Source organism: Vulpes lagopus, chromosome 4 (assembly GCF_018345385.1).
Source record: "Vulpes lagopus strain Blue_001 chromosome 4, ASM1834538v1, whole genome shotgun sequence".
NCBI classification, from domain to species: Eukaryota; Metazoa; Chordata; class Mammalia; order Carnivora; family Canidae; genus Vulpes; species Vulpes lagopus.
In genome coordinates this window covers 36,457,530-36,476,440 of record NC_054827.1, presented here as the reverse complement: position 1 = coordinate 36,476,440, position 18,911 = coordinate 36,457,530, and the positions used below count along the sequence as shown (strand labels likewise).

At 42.7% G+C, this 18,911-nt stretch overlaps 1 protein-coding gene across 1 annotated transcript; it reads right to left on the bottom strand.

Moving 5' to 3' along the window:
* Positions 1-292: 292 nt before the first annotated feature.
* On the bottom strand, positions 293-18,598 carry CHRNB3 (cholinergic receptor nicotinic beta 3 subunit). Its single transcript, XM_041752758.1, has 5 exons — positions 17,801-18,598; positions 16,735-16,779; positions 4,244-4,353; positions 3,145-4,027; positions 293-1,016 (listed from the first exon to the last, which is right to left on the bottom strand). The coding sequence occupies exons 1-5, from the start codon at positions 17,930-17,932 to the stop codon at positions 882-884; spliced, it is 1,305 nt and encodes a 434-aa protein (XP_041608692.1). The 5' UTR covers positions 17,933-18,598; the 3' UTR covers positions 293-881.
* Positions 18,599-18,911: the final 313 nt, after the last annotated feature.

The following is an 18,911-nucleotide window of genomic DNA, read 5'->3' as shown; positions in this document are numbered from 1 at the left end:
GAATGTGGGTACTTCCAAACCATTATCAGAGAATGTTCAGGACTTGTATTTTCTAGAAGATCATGGGTATTAATGACCACACTGCCAGTAATAGATGACATGGTTTCTATCATCAGTAATTTTGATATGGCCCTTTAAGCAAGTTACAACTCACAGTAGGTTCTAGTTTCACCATCAGAAAAGCTTTATAATGTTATGAATAATCCACGAAGACCACCTGAGGTCACCACATTCAAGAGAGAATTTGTCTTTAACAAATACTATGTTTGTGGGGGAAAAGGAAGGACTTTAGTTACCCAGCATCTTGGAGTCTTCATGAGAACAAGCATGCTGGGCCAGATCTGTGGAACCAGTTTAATTCCCCAAATGGTTGTTGAGATTTGTTCATGCACACTGCTACAGCAGCACAACACACAGCAGCAGTTTGCAAACTTAGGCAAAACCAGCAAGGACACCAGTAGGTGCAGGAGACCCAGGTCTGAGCTTGCAAATAGTTTGACTCGAAGACTGTCTTAAATTCTTCGTGGGCATCCTTGGTGAGGCTTCAGTCCAGTTTCCTGGGGGCCTTAGTCCAGTAGCCAGCAACAGTCCTGGTGCGTCCTGGCTGTGATGTCAAGCCTGGAATATATGACTTCCTGAACGTCCGGGGAAGGGAAGGCGGGGGCCTGAAGATGTTCTGCTTTACTTAAACCCCAGACTTGCTCCAGCGGCAATCATGGATTTACTGTGGGCAAACCCACACTTATAAACGTCAGTTTCCCCGAGGATGACACAGGCCCTTCCAGAAAGCTCGTGCAGGTGGATACGTATGTACACGCTAGTTGGATGTCAGCTCTAAGATCTAATTCCGTCTTTCTGGTATTTCAGACGGCCCCGGATTGCTAGTGGGAACTATGTAGCCACAGCTTCAAAGCAGGAGTAAAAATCAGAACAGAGCCTGTAACTGACACTATCAGAAAGAGCCACAGAAAAATGCGGTCCAGAACCTGGGCTACGAATTTCCAGTCTTGGACCACCTGCAAAAGAGAAAAGGACTCCTTCCATTCAAGATGCGGAGCAACTGTTCGGAATTCATTTCAAGGGATTGGAACAGAGTAACTAACTAACATTCAGCTTTACACACTGCCCTTTTCAAAACACACCTGCCACATCCCCTGCAGGGTAGGCTCGGATTCCTCCCCGTGACCTTCACTGGCCAGCCTGTGAACTCTTGGGCAACACCGAAGGCGTAACAGAAACAACGGAATCATTTATGCCTTGGTAAACAAGACTGATCAAAATGGGAAAAGCCTGGTTTTTACACAAACAAAAAGCCAGAATCTCTTACTATGATCTTCCAGATATTACATATGAGATGAATTGCAAACTTAAAGGTTAAGTTTTCCTGGCCAGAGAGGAAAAAGCCTTTTCTTCCCCTCCACGTTGTGGGGATGGCTGCTCGTCTCTGGACACCTGGGAACTGCTGGTGGGGACAGGTGGTCAGGGGAGGACAGCACTCTGAAGGGGAGGCAGGCGGGATCCCTTTGGATGGGGAGGGGAGTTGGGCGGTTGGGGGGGCAATAAGCCTGTAGGAACGAGGTCAGGGTATGTCCAGAGGTCTGAAGGACATGGGCCCATTCTCTTTTGAAGGAAAAGAAATGTCCCATTTCTTTTATATGGGGATTGTGTAAAGAGGGCACAGCCCAGGAGTTCTAGAAGGGAACATGGGTGCGGAGGTAGAACCTGCATGCATCTGACACACACTGGGATTTAAGAAAACTTTGGGAAAAACAGAAAGAATACACATTGAATGTTTAAAGTGTCACAACGTTAAGTGGTGGTATTATGAGTGATTTTAATGTTCTTGTTTCTACTTAAAAAAAAAAAAGATTTTATTTATTCATGAGAGACACAGAGAGAGAGAGGCAGAGACACAGGCAGAGGGAGAAGTGGGCTCCCTGGGGGAGCCTGATGAGGGACTCGATCCCAGGATCTGGGATCACACCCTGAGCCAAAGGCAGATGCTCCACCACTGAGTCACCCTGACATCTTATTTGTTTCTATTTTATGTATTTTCCAAATTCCTTACCCTGAGGAGGTGTCACTTTTATAATTTTTAAAAAGCTATTTAAATCTTTGAATCAGAATTTTTACAGGATATAAACAAACAACAAACAACCCTAAGAATAGCAGAAATGTTTGTTCCATAGCAGCATTTCCCCCCTAATGCTTTAAAAATGTTTTTCAGTGGATTAAAAACACCACAAATAGAATATTCTAGGTAGTATCTAGACATAATACAGAAGGATATTTCTTTCTTTCTTTTTTTTTTTTAAGATTTATTTATTTATTTATTCAGAGAGAGCAAAAGAGAGGCAGAGACACAGGCAGAGAGAGAAGCAGGCTCCATGCAGGGAGCCCACGCGGGACTCGATCCTGGGTCTTCAGGATCACACCCGGGGCTGCAGGTGGCACTAAACCGCTGCGCCACCGGAGCTGCCCAGAAGGATATTTCTTTTTAAAAATTCTTTCATTATTTTATTTATGTGACCAAACTCTTGGCACTAATTTTCACTGATTTTAGAGGAGAATAATTGAAACCTGTAATTTGGCCTATAACTTGTTTTAAGCAGTTAATCTGAGTCCACGACTATTTTGAGCCCGAAATATACACTCTCACTGCGTTTTTAAAAAAATCTGTAAGCAAAATAACTATGCTTTCCCCTCACCAAAATATCTGTTGGAGCACTGTATTTTTTATATTAATCCCCAAATCTAATTCTGTTCTTTTCTTTCCAAATACTACGGATAGAAATAACCACCATGGCACTAAAAATGAGAGATAAATTACCAGAGACAGGGATAACCAACTTAAAATGTAGAATTAAATTATGTTAAATAGAATCAAGTCTAATCATAAGGAATGGGGCCTAATCCACACATGCTTCACTTCTCTTAATTCTGTTCCTGAGAACTGCTTCCTAAAAATTCACACTAAAATTCTTACTTATGTCAGGGCTTGTTTAACATTTTACATGTGAAAAGCAGGTAGCTAATAACATCCCATTCAAGCAATGACAGTGTTTTGTTGCCAAGAGATGCGGGAATATTGGTTCTTGCAGGGCTCTTTGGGGGCAGGGTTATGATGAGCACCAGTGTACTCACCTGGTTGATGAAATGCTCTTTCTTCACATGCCTCGAAATGTACCTGATGGAATCTGCTGCCTTTTCCAAGAAAGCAACAAGGACTGTTTCTCCATCAGTAACCTGCCTTTGTTTCCTTTTTTCTAGAACTTTGCCTTTCACCACCGGTTGACTCTCATCTCTATCTGGAAAGGAGTAGCGGTCTACATGGTCCTTCATACAAAGCACTTTAGGAAGTTTTTGCAGAAACAGTCTCTTCACCCAGGGGGCCATGGGGTGGTAGGTTGAGGAAGATCTGTGGTGAACATTAATCACGAACACAGTGACAATGATGGACAGGGTCACGAAAACCATAATGAACAGCAGGTACTCCCCAATGAGGGGGATGACTTTGGAGGAAGAGGGGATTATTTCCTCAATTACTAAGAGAAAGACTGTCAGGGAAACCAGCACGGAGGTGGAGAGGGACAGCTTTTCGCCCTCATCGGAAGGCAGGTAGAACACGAGCACTGTCAGGAAGGACAGTCCCAGGCAGGGGATGATGAGGAAGAGGGTATAGAACAGGGGCAGGCGGCGCAGGACCAAGGAGTAGGTGATGAACGGGTAGGAGTAGAAGCCGTCTCTCCTGTTGCCCTTCATCCCCTTTGCGTTGAGTATTTCCCACTCTCCGTTATCAAAGAAGTCATTCCTGTCAACATTGTCATTGACCAAAACGAGGTCAACCATGGTGCCATCATAAGTCCAGGACCCGAACTTCATGGAGCAGTTCTGCCGGTCAAATGGGAAAAACGTGACGTCCATGGTGCACGAGCTTTTGTAACTGGCGGGAGGGGTCCAAATGACCGAGCCGTTCGACCTCACGATGACTTTGGTCATGAGCGAGCCTTCGAAACGTCCATCAGCACTGTGGTAGAAGCAAGTGGACACAGATGAGTTGGGTCTTGGCCCACCCCTCTACTAGTTGCATTTATTACTTTCCTGCCACAGAGTCAGTATTTCAAGAACAAATGGTTCTGTGCTTACTGAAAGTTGTACATTTCTCTGAATTATTTTGCCAAAATCAGGCTTTTCTATCACCTGTCCTAATCTGACCAGCATATTTTTCTTTGGGGTTACTTACTTTTCAAAGAGAACTATGTCAGGAAGCCAGAGAGATTCTGATGGGACTTTAATTGAATGAATCCCACCATATTCATCAGGATTCCAGCGTAATTTGTGGTCTGTCCATTCCTGCATCAAAATGAATATACTGTAATTGTATTCTGAAAATTCAATGTTCAAGTTTATGTTACTTTACTGATCCAATGTTTGGTTTTAAATGGGAAATTCATCTGTTTTTAGATCTTATGACCCTACCCTGTGGCTTAGTGCAGTTCTCAAGATATAGGTTGAGCCAGCCTGGTCTCTGGTCTTCCCCAGGTCCACACAACCATCCCACTTGGGATTTCCAAAATTGCCATATTTACCTTTCAATGAAGAGTCTCAACAACAAGGCCACTGATTTGTGGTCTATTTTTTCAGCCTATTTCTCTTAAGAAACAAAAGAAAAAGCAATGGTAAATCTAGCGCAGGAGAGCTGGTCCAGTAATATCTTAATCTCATGATGACGGGTACAAACAATTTTGAATATCACTCAAGAGTCTTGAAAAAACATCCACCCAGTATGTTAATATGAAACATCCAGTATCCACTGAGTAGTCTTGATGACATTATAACCTTAACCTAACCCAATGAAAAAAAATCTTTTCCAAGAATTTCCTTTTAAGTTCTAATCTAAATTTATTTTGTGGCCACTCAATTACAATTTTAAATTATATTCCTAATATTGTTAGCCTCCAGAGATTTACATATTTTTCCTCATAATAGAATGAAATCATTCAGCATGTTTTATAGGACCTAATGGACCCAGATTAACAAACCTGACCACTAATTGATTGGATTATGAAGGTCAAGAGGATGATGTATGGATGATCCAATTACAGCAGAAGTGGACCTTCTTAAAAAGATCTGGATCCAGAATCTTATGAAATCTGACCTGAAAATTAAGTTCTTCTCTCCCACTGTCCCTCAGGTAGACTGTTAAGTAATGATGTAGGATAATATTAAATGATACTTCAGAAAGCTTGAAGGGTATGCCCAATGAGAGCCTCCCTGTCTTTAAAAAATCAGGACTCAGCAGATGGTAACTTCGCTAGGTGGTAAAGTATTGAAACATGCATGATGCCTGAAAAAGTGTAAGGCTGTATACACCAGATGAGATATTGTCTATCTTAGGCAATATTTGTGAGGCTTGATCCTTGAAAAAACACATTTAAAAGGATGTAGGTCATTAAAAAGCTACAATCTAAAGGATAAAAGACTGTGTGCCTACTTATGGAAAACTATGCATATGAAGATTAACAGTTTAAGAGCCCAAGCTAATAAAGTATTTACCATGTTTACCTGGTACTCACAGCCTTCTCTTTCTTTTCCCCTTCCTCTACCCATTTTGAAAAGGACATTCATTTTCCTTCCTATGAATCATTTGTCTCCTACTAAGGAGACTTGTACTATCCGCAGTCTGAATCTCAGAAATGTTGAAGGGAACTCAGAGTAGCATTTTTTGTTTGTTTCACTTTTTAAAAATTGACATACATAAAATTCACTCTTCTTGTATACGGTTCTATATGCAAACAGTTGTATAATCACTAACAACATCAAGATCCAAGAACTCTGTTGCCCAAAAAGTTTTCCCTGGTGCTGCTCCTTTGTAATCAACTCCTCCATTGCCAGCCCCTGGCAATCACTGATCTACTTTCTGATCCTATAATGTTGCCTTTGGTCATATAAATAGAATCATACAGTAGAGAGCCTTTTGATCCTGATTTCTCTTACTTACCATATGCATTTTGGATTCTTCTATATTAGTCATTGGTTCATTTTTATTAGTAAGTAGTATTCCCTTGTATGAATTTACCACAACTTATGTATCCATTCTCCAGGTAGGATATTTGGGTTCATCCAGTTTTTAATGATTACAAATAAAGCCACTATAAATATTTTGTGTAACTTTTTGAGTGAAAAACATTCTTTTCTTCTCTTGGGTAAATACCCAGGAGTGGAATGGCTGGGTCATAAAGTAAGTGTATGTTCAACTTTATATGAAGCTGCTAAACTGTGTACCAGAGTGGCTCTATCATTTTTGTTTTCCCACTAGCAATGTATGAGAGTTCCAGGTCTTTAGCGTCTTCTCCAGTACTTCATATTGTCTCATTTTTTATTTTGATTATAATAGTTGTGAAATGGTATCTCATTAAGGTTTCTAATATGCATTTTTCCTAATGACTAATGATGTTGAGCGTCTCTTCATGTGCTTATGTGCCACCCATATATCTTATTTGGCTGTTAAATCTCTTGCATATTTTTTAATCACGGTGTTTGTTTTATTACTGAGTTTTCAGGCTTCTTTATATATTCTGGATAAAAGCCCTTCATCAAATATTTGATTTGCAAATAGTTTCCCACAGTCTGTGGTTTCTTACTTCTCTAAGCAGCGTCTTTCACAAGACGGAAGTTATACACTTTGATGAAGTTTATTTTACCAATTTTATCTTTTATGAAACATGCCATTTCTAAGAAATATTTGCCTAACTCAAGGTCACAAAGATCTTCTCCCATTTTTTTTATCTAGAAATTTTATAGTATTAGGTTGTACATTTAGATTTAAAATCCATTTTGAGTTAATTTTTTTTATTATGGTGTGAATGTGGGATGAAGTTTTTGGTTTGTTTTTGTTTTTTGCACATGGCTATCCAATCATTGCTGCACCTTTTGTTGAAAAGGTTAAACATTCTCCATTGAATTACCTTTGCACATTTGTCAAAAATCAACCAACCATATACTCTGTGGGTCTATTTATGGGTTTTTTGTCCCATTTCATTAATCTGTGTCCCTCCTTTCTTTGGTACTACACTCTCTTAATCTCCATTGCTTTCTAGTAAGTTTTGAAATGGTGTAATGTGAGTCCTCCAACTGTAGTGTCCTTTTCCAAATCGTTTTGGCTATTCTAGTTCCTTTGCTTTTCTTTATAAAATTTTAAAGCAGCTTGTTGCTATCTATAAGAAAAATCCTTCTGAAATCTTAATTCTGATTGCCTTGAATATATAGATTGCTTTGGGTAGAACCACTATCATAATATTGAGATTTCTGACCAAGGAATATCATTTCTCATTCCATGTACTTAAGGCTTTTTTGATGTTTTTTAATCGGTGTTCTGTAGTTTCAGCTTATAGACCTCACACATATTTTGTTAGATTTATACCTCAGTATTTCGGGTTTTTTTTTTTAAGAATTTATTTATTTAGATTTTACCTATTTATTCATGATAGACACACACAGAGAGAGGCAGAGACACAGGCAGAGGGAGAAGCAGGCTCCCTGCGGGGTGCCCGATCCGGGATGGAGTCCCCAGACCTGGGATAACGCCCTGAGCCAAAGGCAGAAGCTCGACCTCTGAGCCACCCAGGCGTCCCTCGTGGTTTTCTGATGTTATTGTAAATGGTGCTTGAGATTAAGGGAAAAAATCCAATTGTTCATTGCTAGAATATGAATAAACAATTGATTTTTGTATACTGACCTTGTATGTATCCTGTAACCTTGTTTAAGCTCATTTAAGTTTAGGAAATTCTTGGGTAGATTTTTTTTTTTTTTTTCTTGGCTTTTTTTTGTTGTTTTCTTAATTTTTTTTTAATTTTTTTTTTTTTTTAATTTATGATCATCACAGAGAGAGAGAGAGAGAGGCAGAGACACAGGCAGAAGGAGAAGCAGGCTCCATGCACCAGGAGCCCGATGTGGGTGGGATTCAATCCCCGGTCTCCAGGATCGCGCCCTGGGCCAAAGGCAGGCGCCAAACCGCTGCGCCACCCAGGGATCCCCTGGGGTAGATTTTCTACAGAAACAATTACATCATTTACAAATAGAGAGTTCTAGTTCTTTTTTTTCCAATCTGAATGCATTTTACTGTTTTGTTTTGTTTTTGCTTTAAGTCACTAGCTAGGACTTTCAGTATGACAGTAAATAAGAATGGGAGAGGAGGGGCACTGGGTGGCTCCGTGGTTGAGCATCTGCTGTTTGGCTCACAGAGTGAACCTGGGGTCTTGAGATTGAGTCCCGCATTGGGCTCCCTGTGGGGAGCCTGCTTCTCCCTCTTCCTGTGTCTCTGCCTCTCTCTGGGTCTCTCATGAATTAAATAAATAAAATCTTTTAAAAAAAAAGGAGTGGGAGAGTAGATATCTTCTCATTGTTCCTGATCTTGGGTAGAAAGCATTTAGATATTCATCATTAAGTATTATGTTAGCTGTTGGTTTTCTTAAGTGCCCTTTATTTGACTAAGGAAGATTCTTCCTATTTCTAGCTTTTGCTGAGCTTTTTTTTAAAAAAAAGATTTACTTATTTGAGAGGGAGAGAGAAAACACACATGCTGAGAGAGTGTGAATGGGGGGAGGGGCAGAGGGAGAGAATCCCAAGCAGACTCCTGCTGAGTGTGGAGTCCTATGTGGGGCTAGATCCCACGACACTGAGATCACAATCTGAACCAAAATCAAGAGTCCGATGCTCAACAACTGAGCCATCCAGGTGCCCCACAATATAATTTTCTTAATTAGAATGGATCTTGACCTAAGTTGTATGAAAAGCTTTTCAGCTTCTATAGAGATGATTACATGATTATTCTTTAGTCTCTTAATAAGATGAATTGTATTGATTGATTTTTTTTTTTAAGTAGACTGCACACCCAACATGTGGTTCAAACTCAAAACCCTGAGTCTAAGAGTCATATGCTTTACTGACTGAGCCAGCCAGGTTCCCCTATACTGATGAAGTGCTTTATATTTATTAGTGCTAATTCCTTCAATAAGCTACAAAATTACCTACTATTAGTACTATATTAGATGAGGCCCCTGTGGCCCGGAGCATTCAAATGCCTTGTACCAGGCCACACAGTTGGTCAGTAAAGAAAACATGATTCAAGGCTGCTGCATATGACTGGGCATGCCGTGCATCACAACCCTAGGAGGTGCCTTTCACATTGACTAGGACGTGAAGGGTGCCCCCGACCAAGGTGTGCCACTGAGTGATGGCAATGGTACTCAAGCCATGGTACATTAAAAGGCATATCCTGCACTCTTTTCCCTTTTCCCATGCTACTGGACAGTGGAAGAATTTGTGGCTTACAATTCTTCATATCATCAGTTATTTGATCCAACTTTCTGTGGCTCTGCTTTCAAGGATATTTCTAGGGCTGATAGCTATAAAGCTTATGGACTCTTTACTCAGGCTAAAACAGTTGCTTATTCCACCTTTTCCTCTGTTAAAAAAGAAAAGGAAGACAATGAAAACAGAAAATCTGTTTTGCCTTAATGGTAAATATCTGTCAAAAGGTGGAGGAATTTTACAAATAAGCATGTTACACAATGTCCAAGTTCAGCAACAAATAAGGAGAGAAAATTATGGTATGAAGATGAACCATTAATAATAGGAACCTTCAGCTGACTTCCACTTGGGCAAGGCTCAGTTTGAGAAGGAAGCAGATGTTAAGAGCTCTTTATAGAAAGAGGAGAAAACAAATTCAGAAATAAAGTGGACACGTGCCACCTGCTGCCTCAGATTCACCTGCCCTTCTTCCAGTATGAGCACCCTAGTTTCCTCTTGGGCAACTACCTCATTGCACTGTCACTCACTAGCTGTGGGTGCATCTGACTCTTCCTTCTGTCCCACAAATGGGGCTGCACCTCACACTGGCCCACCATGATCTTCAGGGTTGTCAGGTAACCAAATGGGGAACAGTGAGATAGCATGAATCTTCTGGAGCACTGGAAAAGAGGCTTGCCATCCTCTTTCCTGCTGGACTTAAACACAGGAAGGAAGTAGTTTGAGGCAGAAGCTGATACAGCCACCTTGCTGAGGTGAGGCTGAGATGAGAATGGGGTCACCCAGAGGACGAGGGGCCTAGAGACAGGCAGAAGGAGCACCATCCCTGGGAATATTGCTTGAGCCCCTGGGTCAAGCTGCAGGTGACGCTGGCCTTGTCCCTGGACTTTCCAGATTATGAAAGCCAGTACTTTTCTATTTTTACTGAAGCCAGTTTGGGTTGGGTTCTCTGTCATATGCAACCAAAAAGTTCTCAGCTTATCCTGGGAGCATCTGAGTAGATCCTGAGCAGGTGGCGGGTCTCTAGTGCACAGGCAACAAGCGGCGGGGCAGACACACAGGTGGGCAGGTGGGCTGCCAGCGTGCTCTCACGGCCAGCGCTGTCTTGAGGGGACAGCGCTGCTGAGCTCAGCCCCGGGCCCACTCTTGCCCTTCCCTGTTAAGAGCATACAGATGGCTGCAGACAAAACTGCTCCTCGGATCCAGGCTCCTCTCTGGGGCAGGCACAGCTGTCTCCCCTGCACCCGGTTCCCCAGCGGAGCAGGTGCACAGCTACAGCTCTGGGGCCTCTGCTGTCTGGCGAAGCCCAGCAAACAAATACCTGGTTTTACGAACTGTTCAAAGGGAACGGGCGGAGGGGGGAGCCCGAGGGTATGGAACTTTTGGGCCAGAAGGGCTTGCCCTGCTTGCCGGACCTCCTGACAGAGTGCCAGTGGCTTACTGGGTCACAGTCTGGGCGAAACGAATGCGCGGCACAAGAAGGCAAGGCTGGTGGGGAACCCAGCGCCACCCCTACTCCTGGCCTGGGCCTACCTCCCCTCTCGGCTCGGGCTCATTGCTCCGAGGGGGGTGCGGCTTGGGTGTAATGGGAAGGAACGCGGGGTGGACAGGGAGGGCAGTTCTGAGGAGACAACCTGCAAAAGCCGAGACCTGAGGGTAGGAGGAGCCGCGAGGGAGAAGGAACCCCTGGAGAGGGAAGGCGCCGGGGCAGAGATGGGGGAACGAGGGATGAGGGGTGCATAGAATCCTTGAGGAGGACGTAAAGAGATCTAGAGTGATTTAGGTCTTGTTCCTGCCCAGGAAAGAGAAGGGGGCGAGGTGGGACTTCTGGGATTTCAGAGTACCCAGAAGAGCAAGAGCACTGAACTGGAGTCAGAAGCTGTGAGTTCCCCACCCTGTGGTCCTTTGCTGCTTGTATGCCTCTGTGGGGTGTTCTTCTGTACCCAGACCTGGGGAATCAGAGATGTTCTCCTTGACAAGTCCGTCCAGAGGGGTTCCCTGAATTTCTATCAACATATGCGTCCACTGCGATGCTGACAGAGTCCTAAGCCCCAGGATGACCACACGTGCTAAGCCAGCAATGTCAGGGTGAGGATTCAGAGCCTCCATCCTCTCTCTTGCTAAGGACCTCTGGAACTTTCTGGTTACTTCCTGTTCTCTCCGAAACCCTGAGGTCATCCAGAGACTAATCTCCTGTCTCTCCCTTCTTAAAGTAAGAGATTAGAAATAATATACTATGTTCATATAGCATGCTCCAGTCAAGATCCTCAAAGCTCTTTACAAACATCAGCTCTACCCTGAGGCAGTTCCAAGGTGGAGAGCTGTGTCGTTGCAGGAAACAGGCGAGCACGGGATATGTCAGGACCAAATCTCAAAGTAATTCTGTGACTAAGAAAAAAAAAAAAAAAAAAGGAAAAATATTTTCCTTGATTCTGAAAAGTACAATTTCAAATCCATATCGTATATATTCCCTTAAAATTGTCCTTTCTTAGATAGTTTGAAATATCACTCATAAGTGTCTAGCTGTTATCCAGAACTGAATTTCATTTAAACCTAAATCAAAGACTTTTTTACTATAAAAAAATTCCCCTAGTTATTCTTAGTTTAATACTAAAACCAAAAGATAGCAAAGAACAAGTAGTGCCTTGAATTGTAGCCTCTGGGGCATCCTGGGGATCTTCACTTACCTTAAACTCAAGTGTGAAATTCTTAAACCAAGTTAAGGTTGAATCATTTCAATCTTAAAGAAAACAACATGACATACTATATGTTTCATATTCCTACTATATCCATGAGCTGCCAGAGCCAAAAAACGGGATTTGTCATTAAGGATGAAAAAGCCTCCAAATGTGGCGGCCGGAAATGACATTTATTGAGTCCCAAGTATGTGCCAGATACTGTACATCACATTCACACATATGATTGCATTTCACCTCTTAACAACATTGTGAGGTAGGCATTGCCTCTATTTTATGGATGAAGAGATGGAGGGTCAGAGAGGCAAAATGACTTGCCGAAGTTTATATATCATGATTTCTGACTCCTGACTCCTAACTCCTGCTCAATTCTTACTCAGGGTCCACCAAACTGACCTCCTTTGCTAAGTCAGAGTGAGTCTAGGAGAAGAAAGGAAAATAAGATGCTGAGTTAAGGGTCGGAAGTAAATTCCTAGACTTGTAGGTGCCATTGCAGGTGGTGGAAGATTACTAGACTTTGGGAAGCTGCCCCAGCCCTTTACAGCAAGGCTGTCTCTTCTATGGTAGGTTTGTTTCTCATTTTCCCTCCCAGACCAGCTCCAGGAATCTAGCCTGTGAGGCCTGCATATTGAAGTGGAACTTTGTGTTGTTCTAAAACAGGAATCTGCTGTTGGAGAAACAAGGCTACTTTGAGATGTTGGCTTTGGCAGACATTCAGGCAGTTTTATTTTCCTCAGGAAAATGAAGGGGGTAGGACAACAAACTGCTGTCAGCTACAGTGAAGGGAGATCACTCAGAATCTTGCTGTCTTATGGTATTCACACCCCACAGTGCCTAGCCCAGGGTCTTATACAGTGTCTGGTGCATAGTAGGTGCTCAGTAAATGCTTGTCGAATGAGTAATTTTAATGTCTGTTGTCTTAGCGATTACTCATATGATAGACTCTAGGCCAAGGGTTCAACCCTTTATTATTAAAGAAAGGGTGGTTTCATTTCCCATTTGCCTTTACGGTGCTTGCGAAGCAGTTTTCCTAACCTTGAATATGATGGAGCAGAATCTGAGTGGTAAGGCATTAAGTACTTTCTCATGTAGTTTTAGTGAGTCAGTGTTAATAATCTATTTATGATTTATAGGGTTTTGATTACTCCCTGGAATAGGAAGGAGGAAGACAAATAAGTTTCCAAAATAAAATCAATAAAACAAAAATAGCTCCACATAGAGGACTTTCTCAGGATGTCACTACATTTGTGCTTGATAAAGGTCTTTGGTTAAGAGGATGGAGGAAGAACATCTAAATATACCAGAGGAGAACTGTGGAAATAGGGGATAAGATGGGAGAATTGCATTAAAAAAACAAGCATCTTGTTTGTGGAAGCTACCATGGAACATGTTTTTGTTCCAAGTATGTGGAGTTTTATTCTCTCTGTGATATGAATCAGGGAGCATTTTTCAGTGTCTGGATGAGAAGTGAGAAAAGAATGGGGTTTTACTGTTTCTGTCTTTATTTTGACTGAGGTAAACAGGGGTGGCTGGGGAGAGTTTCCCATAGGTTTGCTCTGGCATGAGAGCTTTGGGAAGTTATACGATTGAGAATAGTATGCAGGGGGTCACAACTTCTCCACCTTTTTGGCTTGCAGAACTTCTACTGATCCCGGAAGACCTACCTTAACTACCTTAAATATCTCCTCCCTTGGAAGCTCTCCCTGATTTCCTCCCTGTTTCATTGTCATTTTTGTAATGACATAGTACTTGTGTAGATTTTCCTTATGGTGTTTATCATATCACAGTCATTATTTTTTACACAACTACACTTTGTCCTCCCCTTGAAGGCAAGGCTGTATTTTCCTCTTCATATACCCGGATCTAGCCCAGTGGCTGACACTTAGTAGGCTGTAAGTAAACCTTGTGGAACGAATCCTTACTTCATTCTCTCCTAAATGCTTTTCTAGACCATCCGATGTTGAGGTAGCAAAACCTTAGAAGACAAGGACCAGGAACTAGTCTATATGGGGACAGCACTGAGCAGAGCCCTGGACATCTTGGAGCTGCTCCCTTGTCCAAGGCAAGGGAAGGATTTCTTCATGTGAGCCAGACCTCCAGTGCCTAACCTGGGACAAGTCAGTTCAATTCTCTAATGCTCAGTTTTCTCATCTGCAAAGTGGGAATCCTAATAGATTCCCACTACCTCATAAAGTGGCTGCAAGAATGAACCTAGTTCATTCCTAGGACACACCCAAGCAGAGCATTTAGTACATGCTCAATAACTGTTAGGTATTATTTTTAGCTACTCTGAAACTGAGATCTGTATAAAATGCCAATGGTTGTTAATATCAGTTTTGTCTTGTTTTTATCATCCCTTTTCTTTATCTTTTATTATCTTTTTTTTTTATCCTTCACTTTTCTTTTACCTTTTTAGTTTTAAAAAGCAAGGGGTAGGGCGCCTGGGTGGCTTAGTTGGTTAAGCATCTGCCTTCGACTAGGGTCGTGATCCCAGAGTTCTGGGATCGGGCCCTGCACTGGGCTCTCTGCTCCATGGGGAGTCTGCTCCTCCCTCTGCCTTATTCTCTCTCTGTCTCTCATGAAAAAAAAAAAAAAAAAAAAAAACTAGGGGTGCCTGGCCAGCTTAGTCCATGGAACATGACTCTTGATCTCAGGGTTATAGATTCGATTCCCATGTTGGGTATAAAGATTACTTAAGAATAAAATCTTAAAAACAAATAAAAAGATACATATATATCATATGATGGAGCTCAAATGCCTCCTATTCCATGCAGCCTTCCCAGCTTGCCACCATGCTATAGAATTCATCTTTCTTTTTTTTGTGCCATAACATAGAATATATTAACTAATATTTATTGTGATATTTGTACTCCACATCCAATCTGTGTGCACAGAATAGCTTTGATAATATTCTCTGTTGTTCTATAAAATGTATAGAGGGTTTTCTTACTTTGGCTCTTCCAGTGATTTAGAAGCAGGGCTTTGATGGTTAAGGCAGAGGCTGGGTATGGCAGGGAAGGCCCTAACTGGGGAATCCAGATTCCAGCCAGATGAATTCCTGGACTCCTCTGTCTCTGTAAACAGGGACAGTGTGATACCTGCTTTGTTAATTCTGAATGTTGAGAAATGTAAATGAGAGAAGAGAGATGACAACCCTTTACAAATTTAATGCAATGAAAGTCTATTATTCTTTGGCTAAAATGAGAAAGACAAGAAATAACAAGTGCTGGAAAGGATGTGGAAAAAGGGAAACCTCGCTCACTATAGCTAGAAATATAAACTGGTATAGCCACTGTGGAAAATAGTATGGAGGTTCCTCGAAAGATTAAAAATAGAATTACCATATGATCAAGCAATTTTGGGTATTTACCCAAAGAAAATGAAAATACTAATTTAAAAAGATGCATGCACCCCTATGCATTATTTATAATAGCCAAGATATGGGACATATCAACCCAAATGTCAGTTGAAAAGTGAATGGATAAAGAAGATGTGGTATATATATTATATACCACACATATATATAATTTATATATGTATATATATTATATATGTACATATACATATATATTATATATGTATGTAATATATATAATATATATGTGGTATATATATATATATATATATATATATATAATGTTACTTAGCCATTAATAAAGAATGCAATCTTGTCATTTGCGACAACCTGGATAGACCCAGGGTGAAATAATCAGACAGAGAAAGACAAATACCATATGATTTCACTTATATGTGGAATCTAAAAATACAAAACAAATGAACAAACAAACAAAAGGGCAGAAACAGATCCAGATCTAGAAAACAAAGTGATGGTTGCCTGAGGGGAGGAGGTGGGGGAATGGGCACAATGGGTGAAGGGGGGTAGGAGATACAGACTTCCAGTTATAGGATGAATAAGTCATGGGGATGAAAAGTACAGCATAGGGAATGTAGTCAATGGTATTGTAATAACGCATATGGTGACAGATGATAGCGACACTTGTGTTGAATACAGCATGAAATATGGACTTGATAGGTCACTATGTTGTATGCCTGAAAACCAATGTAACATTGTGTGTCAACTATAATTTAATGAAAAAAAATATTATTCTCATTACTTCTAAAATATGGGAACCTAAGTCATCAGGCTGGCTTTTCCAAGCATCAGCTTACCCCATTCCTATGGATTTCTCTTGCTCTGTTTTGGGTATTGGAGATTTGTAGGTTTTGACTCTGTCTTGACCTGGAGGCATCCACCAGGCCACTGTGATTCTGGTGGCCCAGCTTTGCTGGAAGTCATTTCCAAAGTTGCAGTTAAGGTTTGAGGAGTTGTGGCTTCTTGTTCACTTCTACTGAAATGACCTCGTGTTTTCAAAATCTCAAGAAAAGTGAAAAGTACCAATAATAAAGACCTGCTCTAGTTGCCATATCCTAAGGGGGGGGGGGGGAGTTGCTCTCTGGAGCTTTCCCCATTTCTCCAGGTAGTCAGGGAGCAGTGCTCAGACCTTGGCATCAGAGTCCATTCCAGGCATGCTTCTGAGCTTCCAGGACCTGCTTGCTCTCCAACTCCCGCAAAAGAACAGGAAATAATAGACCCCAACCATTCCCAAATATCTCCCCAAGGAACCCAATATGTTCTATAAAATCATTATTTTTCAAATAGGTGTCTTTTTAAATAGAAAAGAGTGAAAATAATTAGGTTAGCAGATACAATGCTTGGATTGACAGTTACCTGTTTGAGCCACACATTTGTTGTCATCAGCTGATTCTTTTCATCCTAACAAAATGAGAATTAGAAAGATATAAATTCAAATTAAGTGAAGGTGTCTTTTAGATTCTTCTTCTTTTTTTTTTTTTTTTGGTCAGAAAGACCTCTCTGAGTCTTACATTTGAGGAGTTCAAAGCATCAAGGATTCTCAACTTCAACACAGTTAAATGCCATGGGATCCTAAAATATTATGCATAGTTTGCTTAAAATAAAAAATAATAATTAAAGCAAGTAGCAGTCCATTGTGGTGATATTTACCTAAAATTGTATAAATCCAGAAGGCAAAGTAAGATCGCAAAGCAGAATGAATATTAGCTAAATCAGAGATCACTTTAGCATGATTTGCTAGAAGGAATCCTTGGGCATTGAGTCAGCTGGGGTGGGTGAGGGTGCAAGTGGTGGGGCGGGGCCGGGGATGGGACAATCTGGGAGGATTACTCTGGAACTTTGGGGAACCACAGCAGGATGACTTTGCAGAACCGGCTTGTTAAAGTTCACTGATTTCCCCGGAACTGGACCAGGGCAGAAGTGGGAGCTCGGCAGCCGTCAGTAGAGCGTGTTAAGGTATGGGTGGTGCCCGCGGGATGCGTGGGGCCCTGAGGGGATTCAGGAGGGGATGGGGACACCGGCCCTCCGTCAGGCTCCGGCATCACCTGCCCTCTCTCCCTGCAGGCACCCCCCCAGCGCCCACCGGTCTGGGCGACACTGCGGAGCCGGGGGCTCGGTTGTCCCTGGTCCCCCGTCCCGGGGCTCAGCCTGGCGCCCGCCCAGCCCGCCGGGGCGATGCCTGTCCCGGCAACCCGACCCCGCACGCGGCCCCGCGCCAGGAGTGTCGCCGCCACGACGCTGCTCATTCCGTCCCCAGGTCACTTCACTGGCCTCGCGGGGCAGATTTTTTCTCCCAGCAAGCTATTTTTAGAATCGAAATGGCAGACACGGGAAAGCAAGCGAAGACACCATCCCAGAGGCTCGCCCGGGAGAGGAATGCGCGCCCGGGGGGCCCTTCCCAGCTGCGCCGAGGGTCACTCACCACATCCACGAGCTGGGATATTTTCAATCCGAAATACACTTTTATGGTGTCATTGGAATTTAGCACAGGGCGAACCCATTTCTGATAACCTTGGAATAAGTGTCTGAGGAGGGCATCTTCACTTTCGGCCATTGAACGGAATCCTGCAGAGGCTGGAAGAATCCAGAGGGAAACGCGAATTAATGGGCGAGGCGGGGCGGCTGGTGTAGCTTCCCCCGTCCTGAGCCTTCATCTCTGCAAAGATGAGGCTGCAAAGGCCTCGTCAGCAAAGGCAGCTCTGAGCCAGTTCTCCAACCGTGCTCCTCCTCCTCCTCCTCCTCCTCTTCTTCTTCTTCTTCTTCTTCTTCTTTTAATGGATATCGTACTTACTTATTTTTAATTTAAGTTCAATTCTCCATGCCCACAACACACGGTGGAAAGCAGACTCTACGCTTCACCCAGAGCTTGGCTCTCTCATCGCTTCTCCCATCATGAGGTCAGCACCTTGACCCCCAAAGAATCACCTGCAGCACCCCCCCTCCACCTCAGGTCTCAGCTGAGGTGCCCCCTCCTTACAGACACGCCCTGCCCACGTGCTGCTGTCCACCAGGCCCCCACTGAGCTCCATCAGGTCCTTACCACAATGTGTTGTGTATTTGTCACTGTCTGTCCTTCCCTCGAGCTCCATGATGGCAGGCACAGGATCCAATTTACTCGATGATGTGTATCCAGCGCCTAGAACAGTGCCTACCCACAGCACATACCCATTTTATATCTACTTAATGAATGAACCGATGAAAGGAATATGTTGGGACATTTTCCATGTGTTTGCCACATAGCCATAGAACACCTACCACATCCCCTGCGCTGTTTGTTCCCTTGCAAAGGCCTTCCCTGGTCAACAACCAGGTTCTAACACTCTTCTCCACTCCTATATATCTGAGAGCCTAAGAACACCCTAATTCCAAGCTTTGATCCTCAGGCTGAAGAAATGGTCTAGGAATGCAGTCTAGAGATACGTTTTATTTCTTTTCAGTGTCATACTATCAAATTTAAAGCAAGGAAGCTGGGGTGCCTGGGTACCTCAATGTTTGAACATCTGCCTTTGGCTCAGGGTGTGATTCCAGCATCC

Bases quoted from the DNA above. Each gene is read 5' to 3' on its own strand.
- CHRNB3 (XM_041752758.1), bottom strand. From the start codon at position 17,932: ATGGCCGAAAGTGAAGATGCCCTCCTCAGACACTTATTCCAAGGTTAT. The intron at 16,780-17,800 runs GTGAGTGACCCT...TCATTTTGTTAG, and splicing joins TATCCCAGCTCGTGGATGTG to GATGAAAAGAATCAGCTGAT. The intron at 1,017-3,144 runs GTGAGTACACTG...TCTCTTTTGCAG, and splicing joins AAGAGCATTTCATCAACCAG to GTGGTCCAAGACTGGAAATT.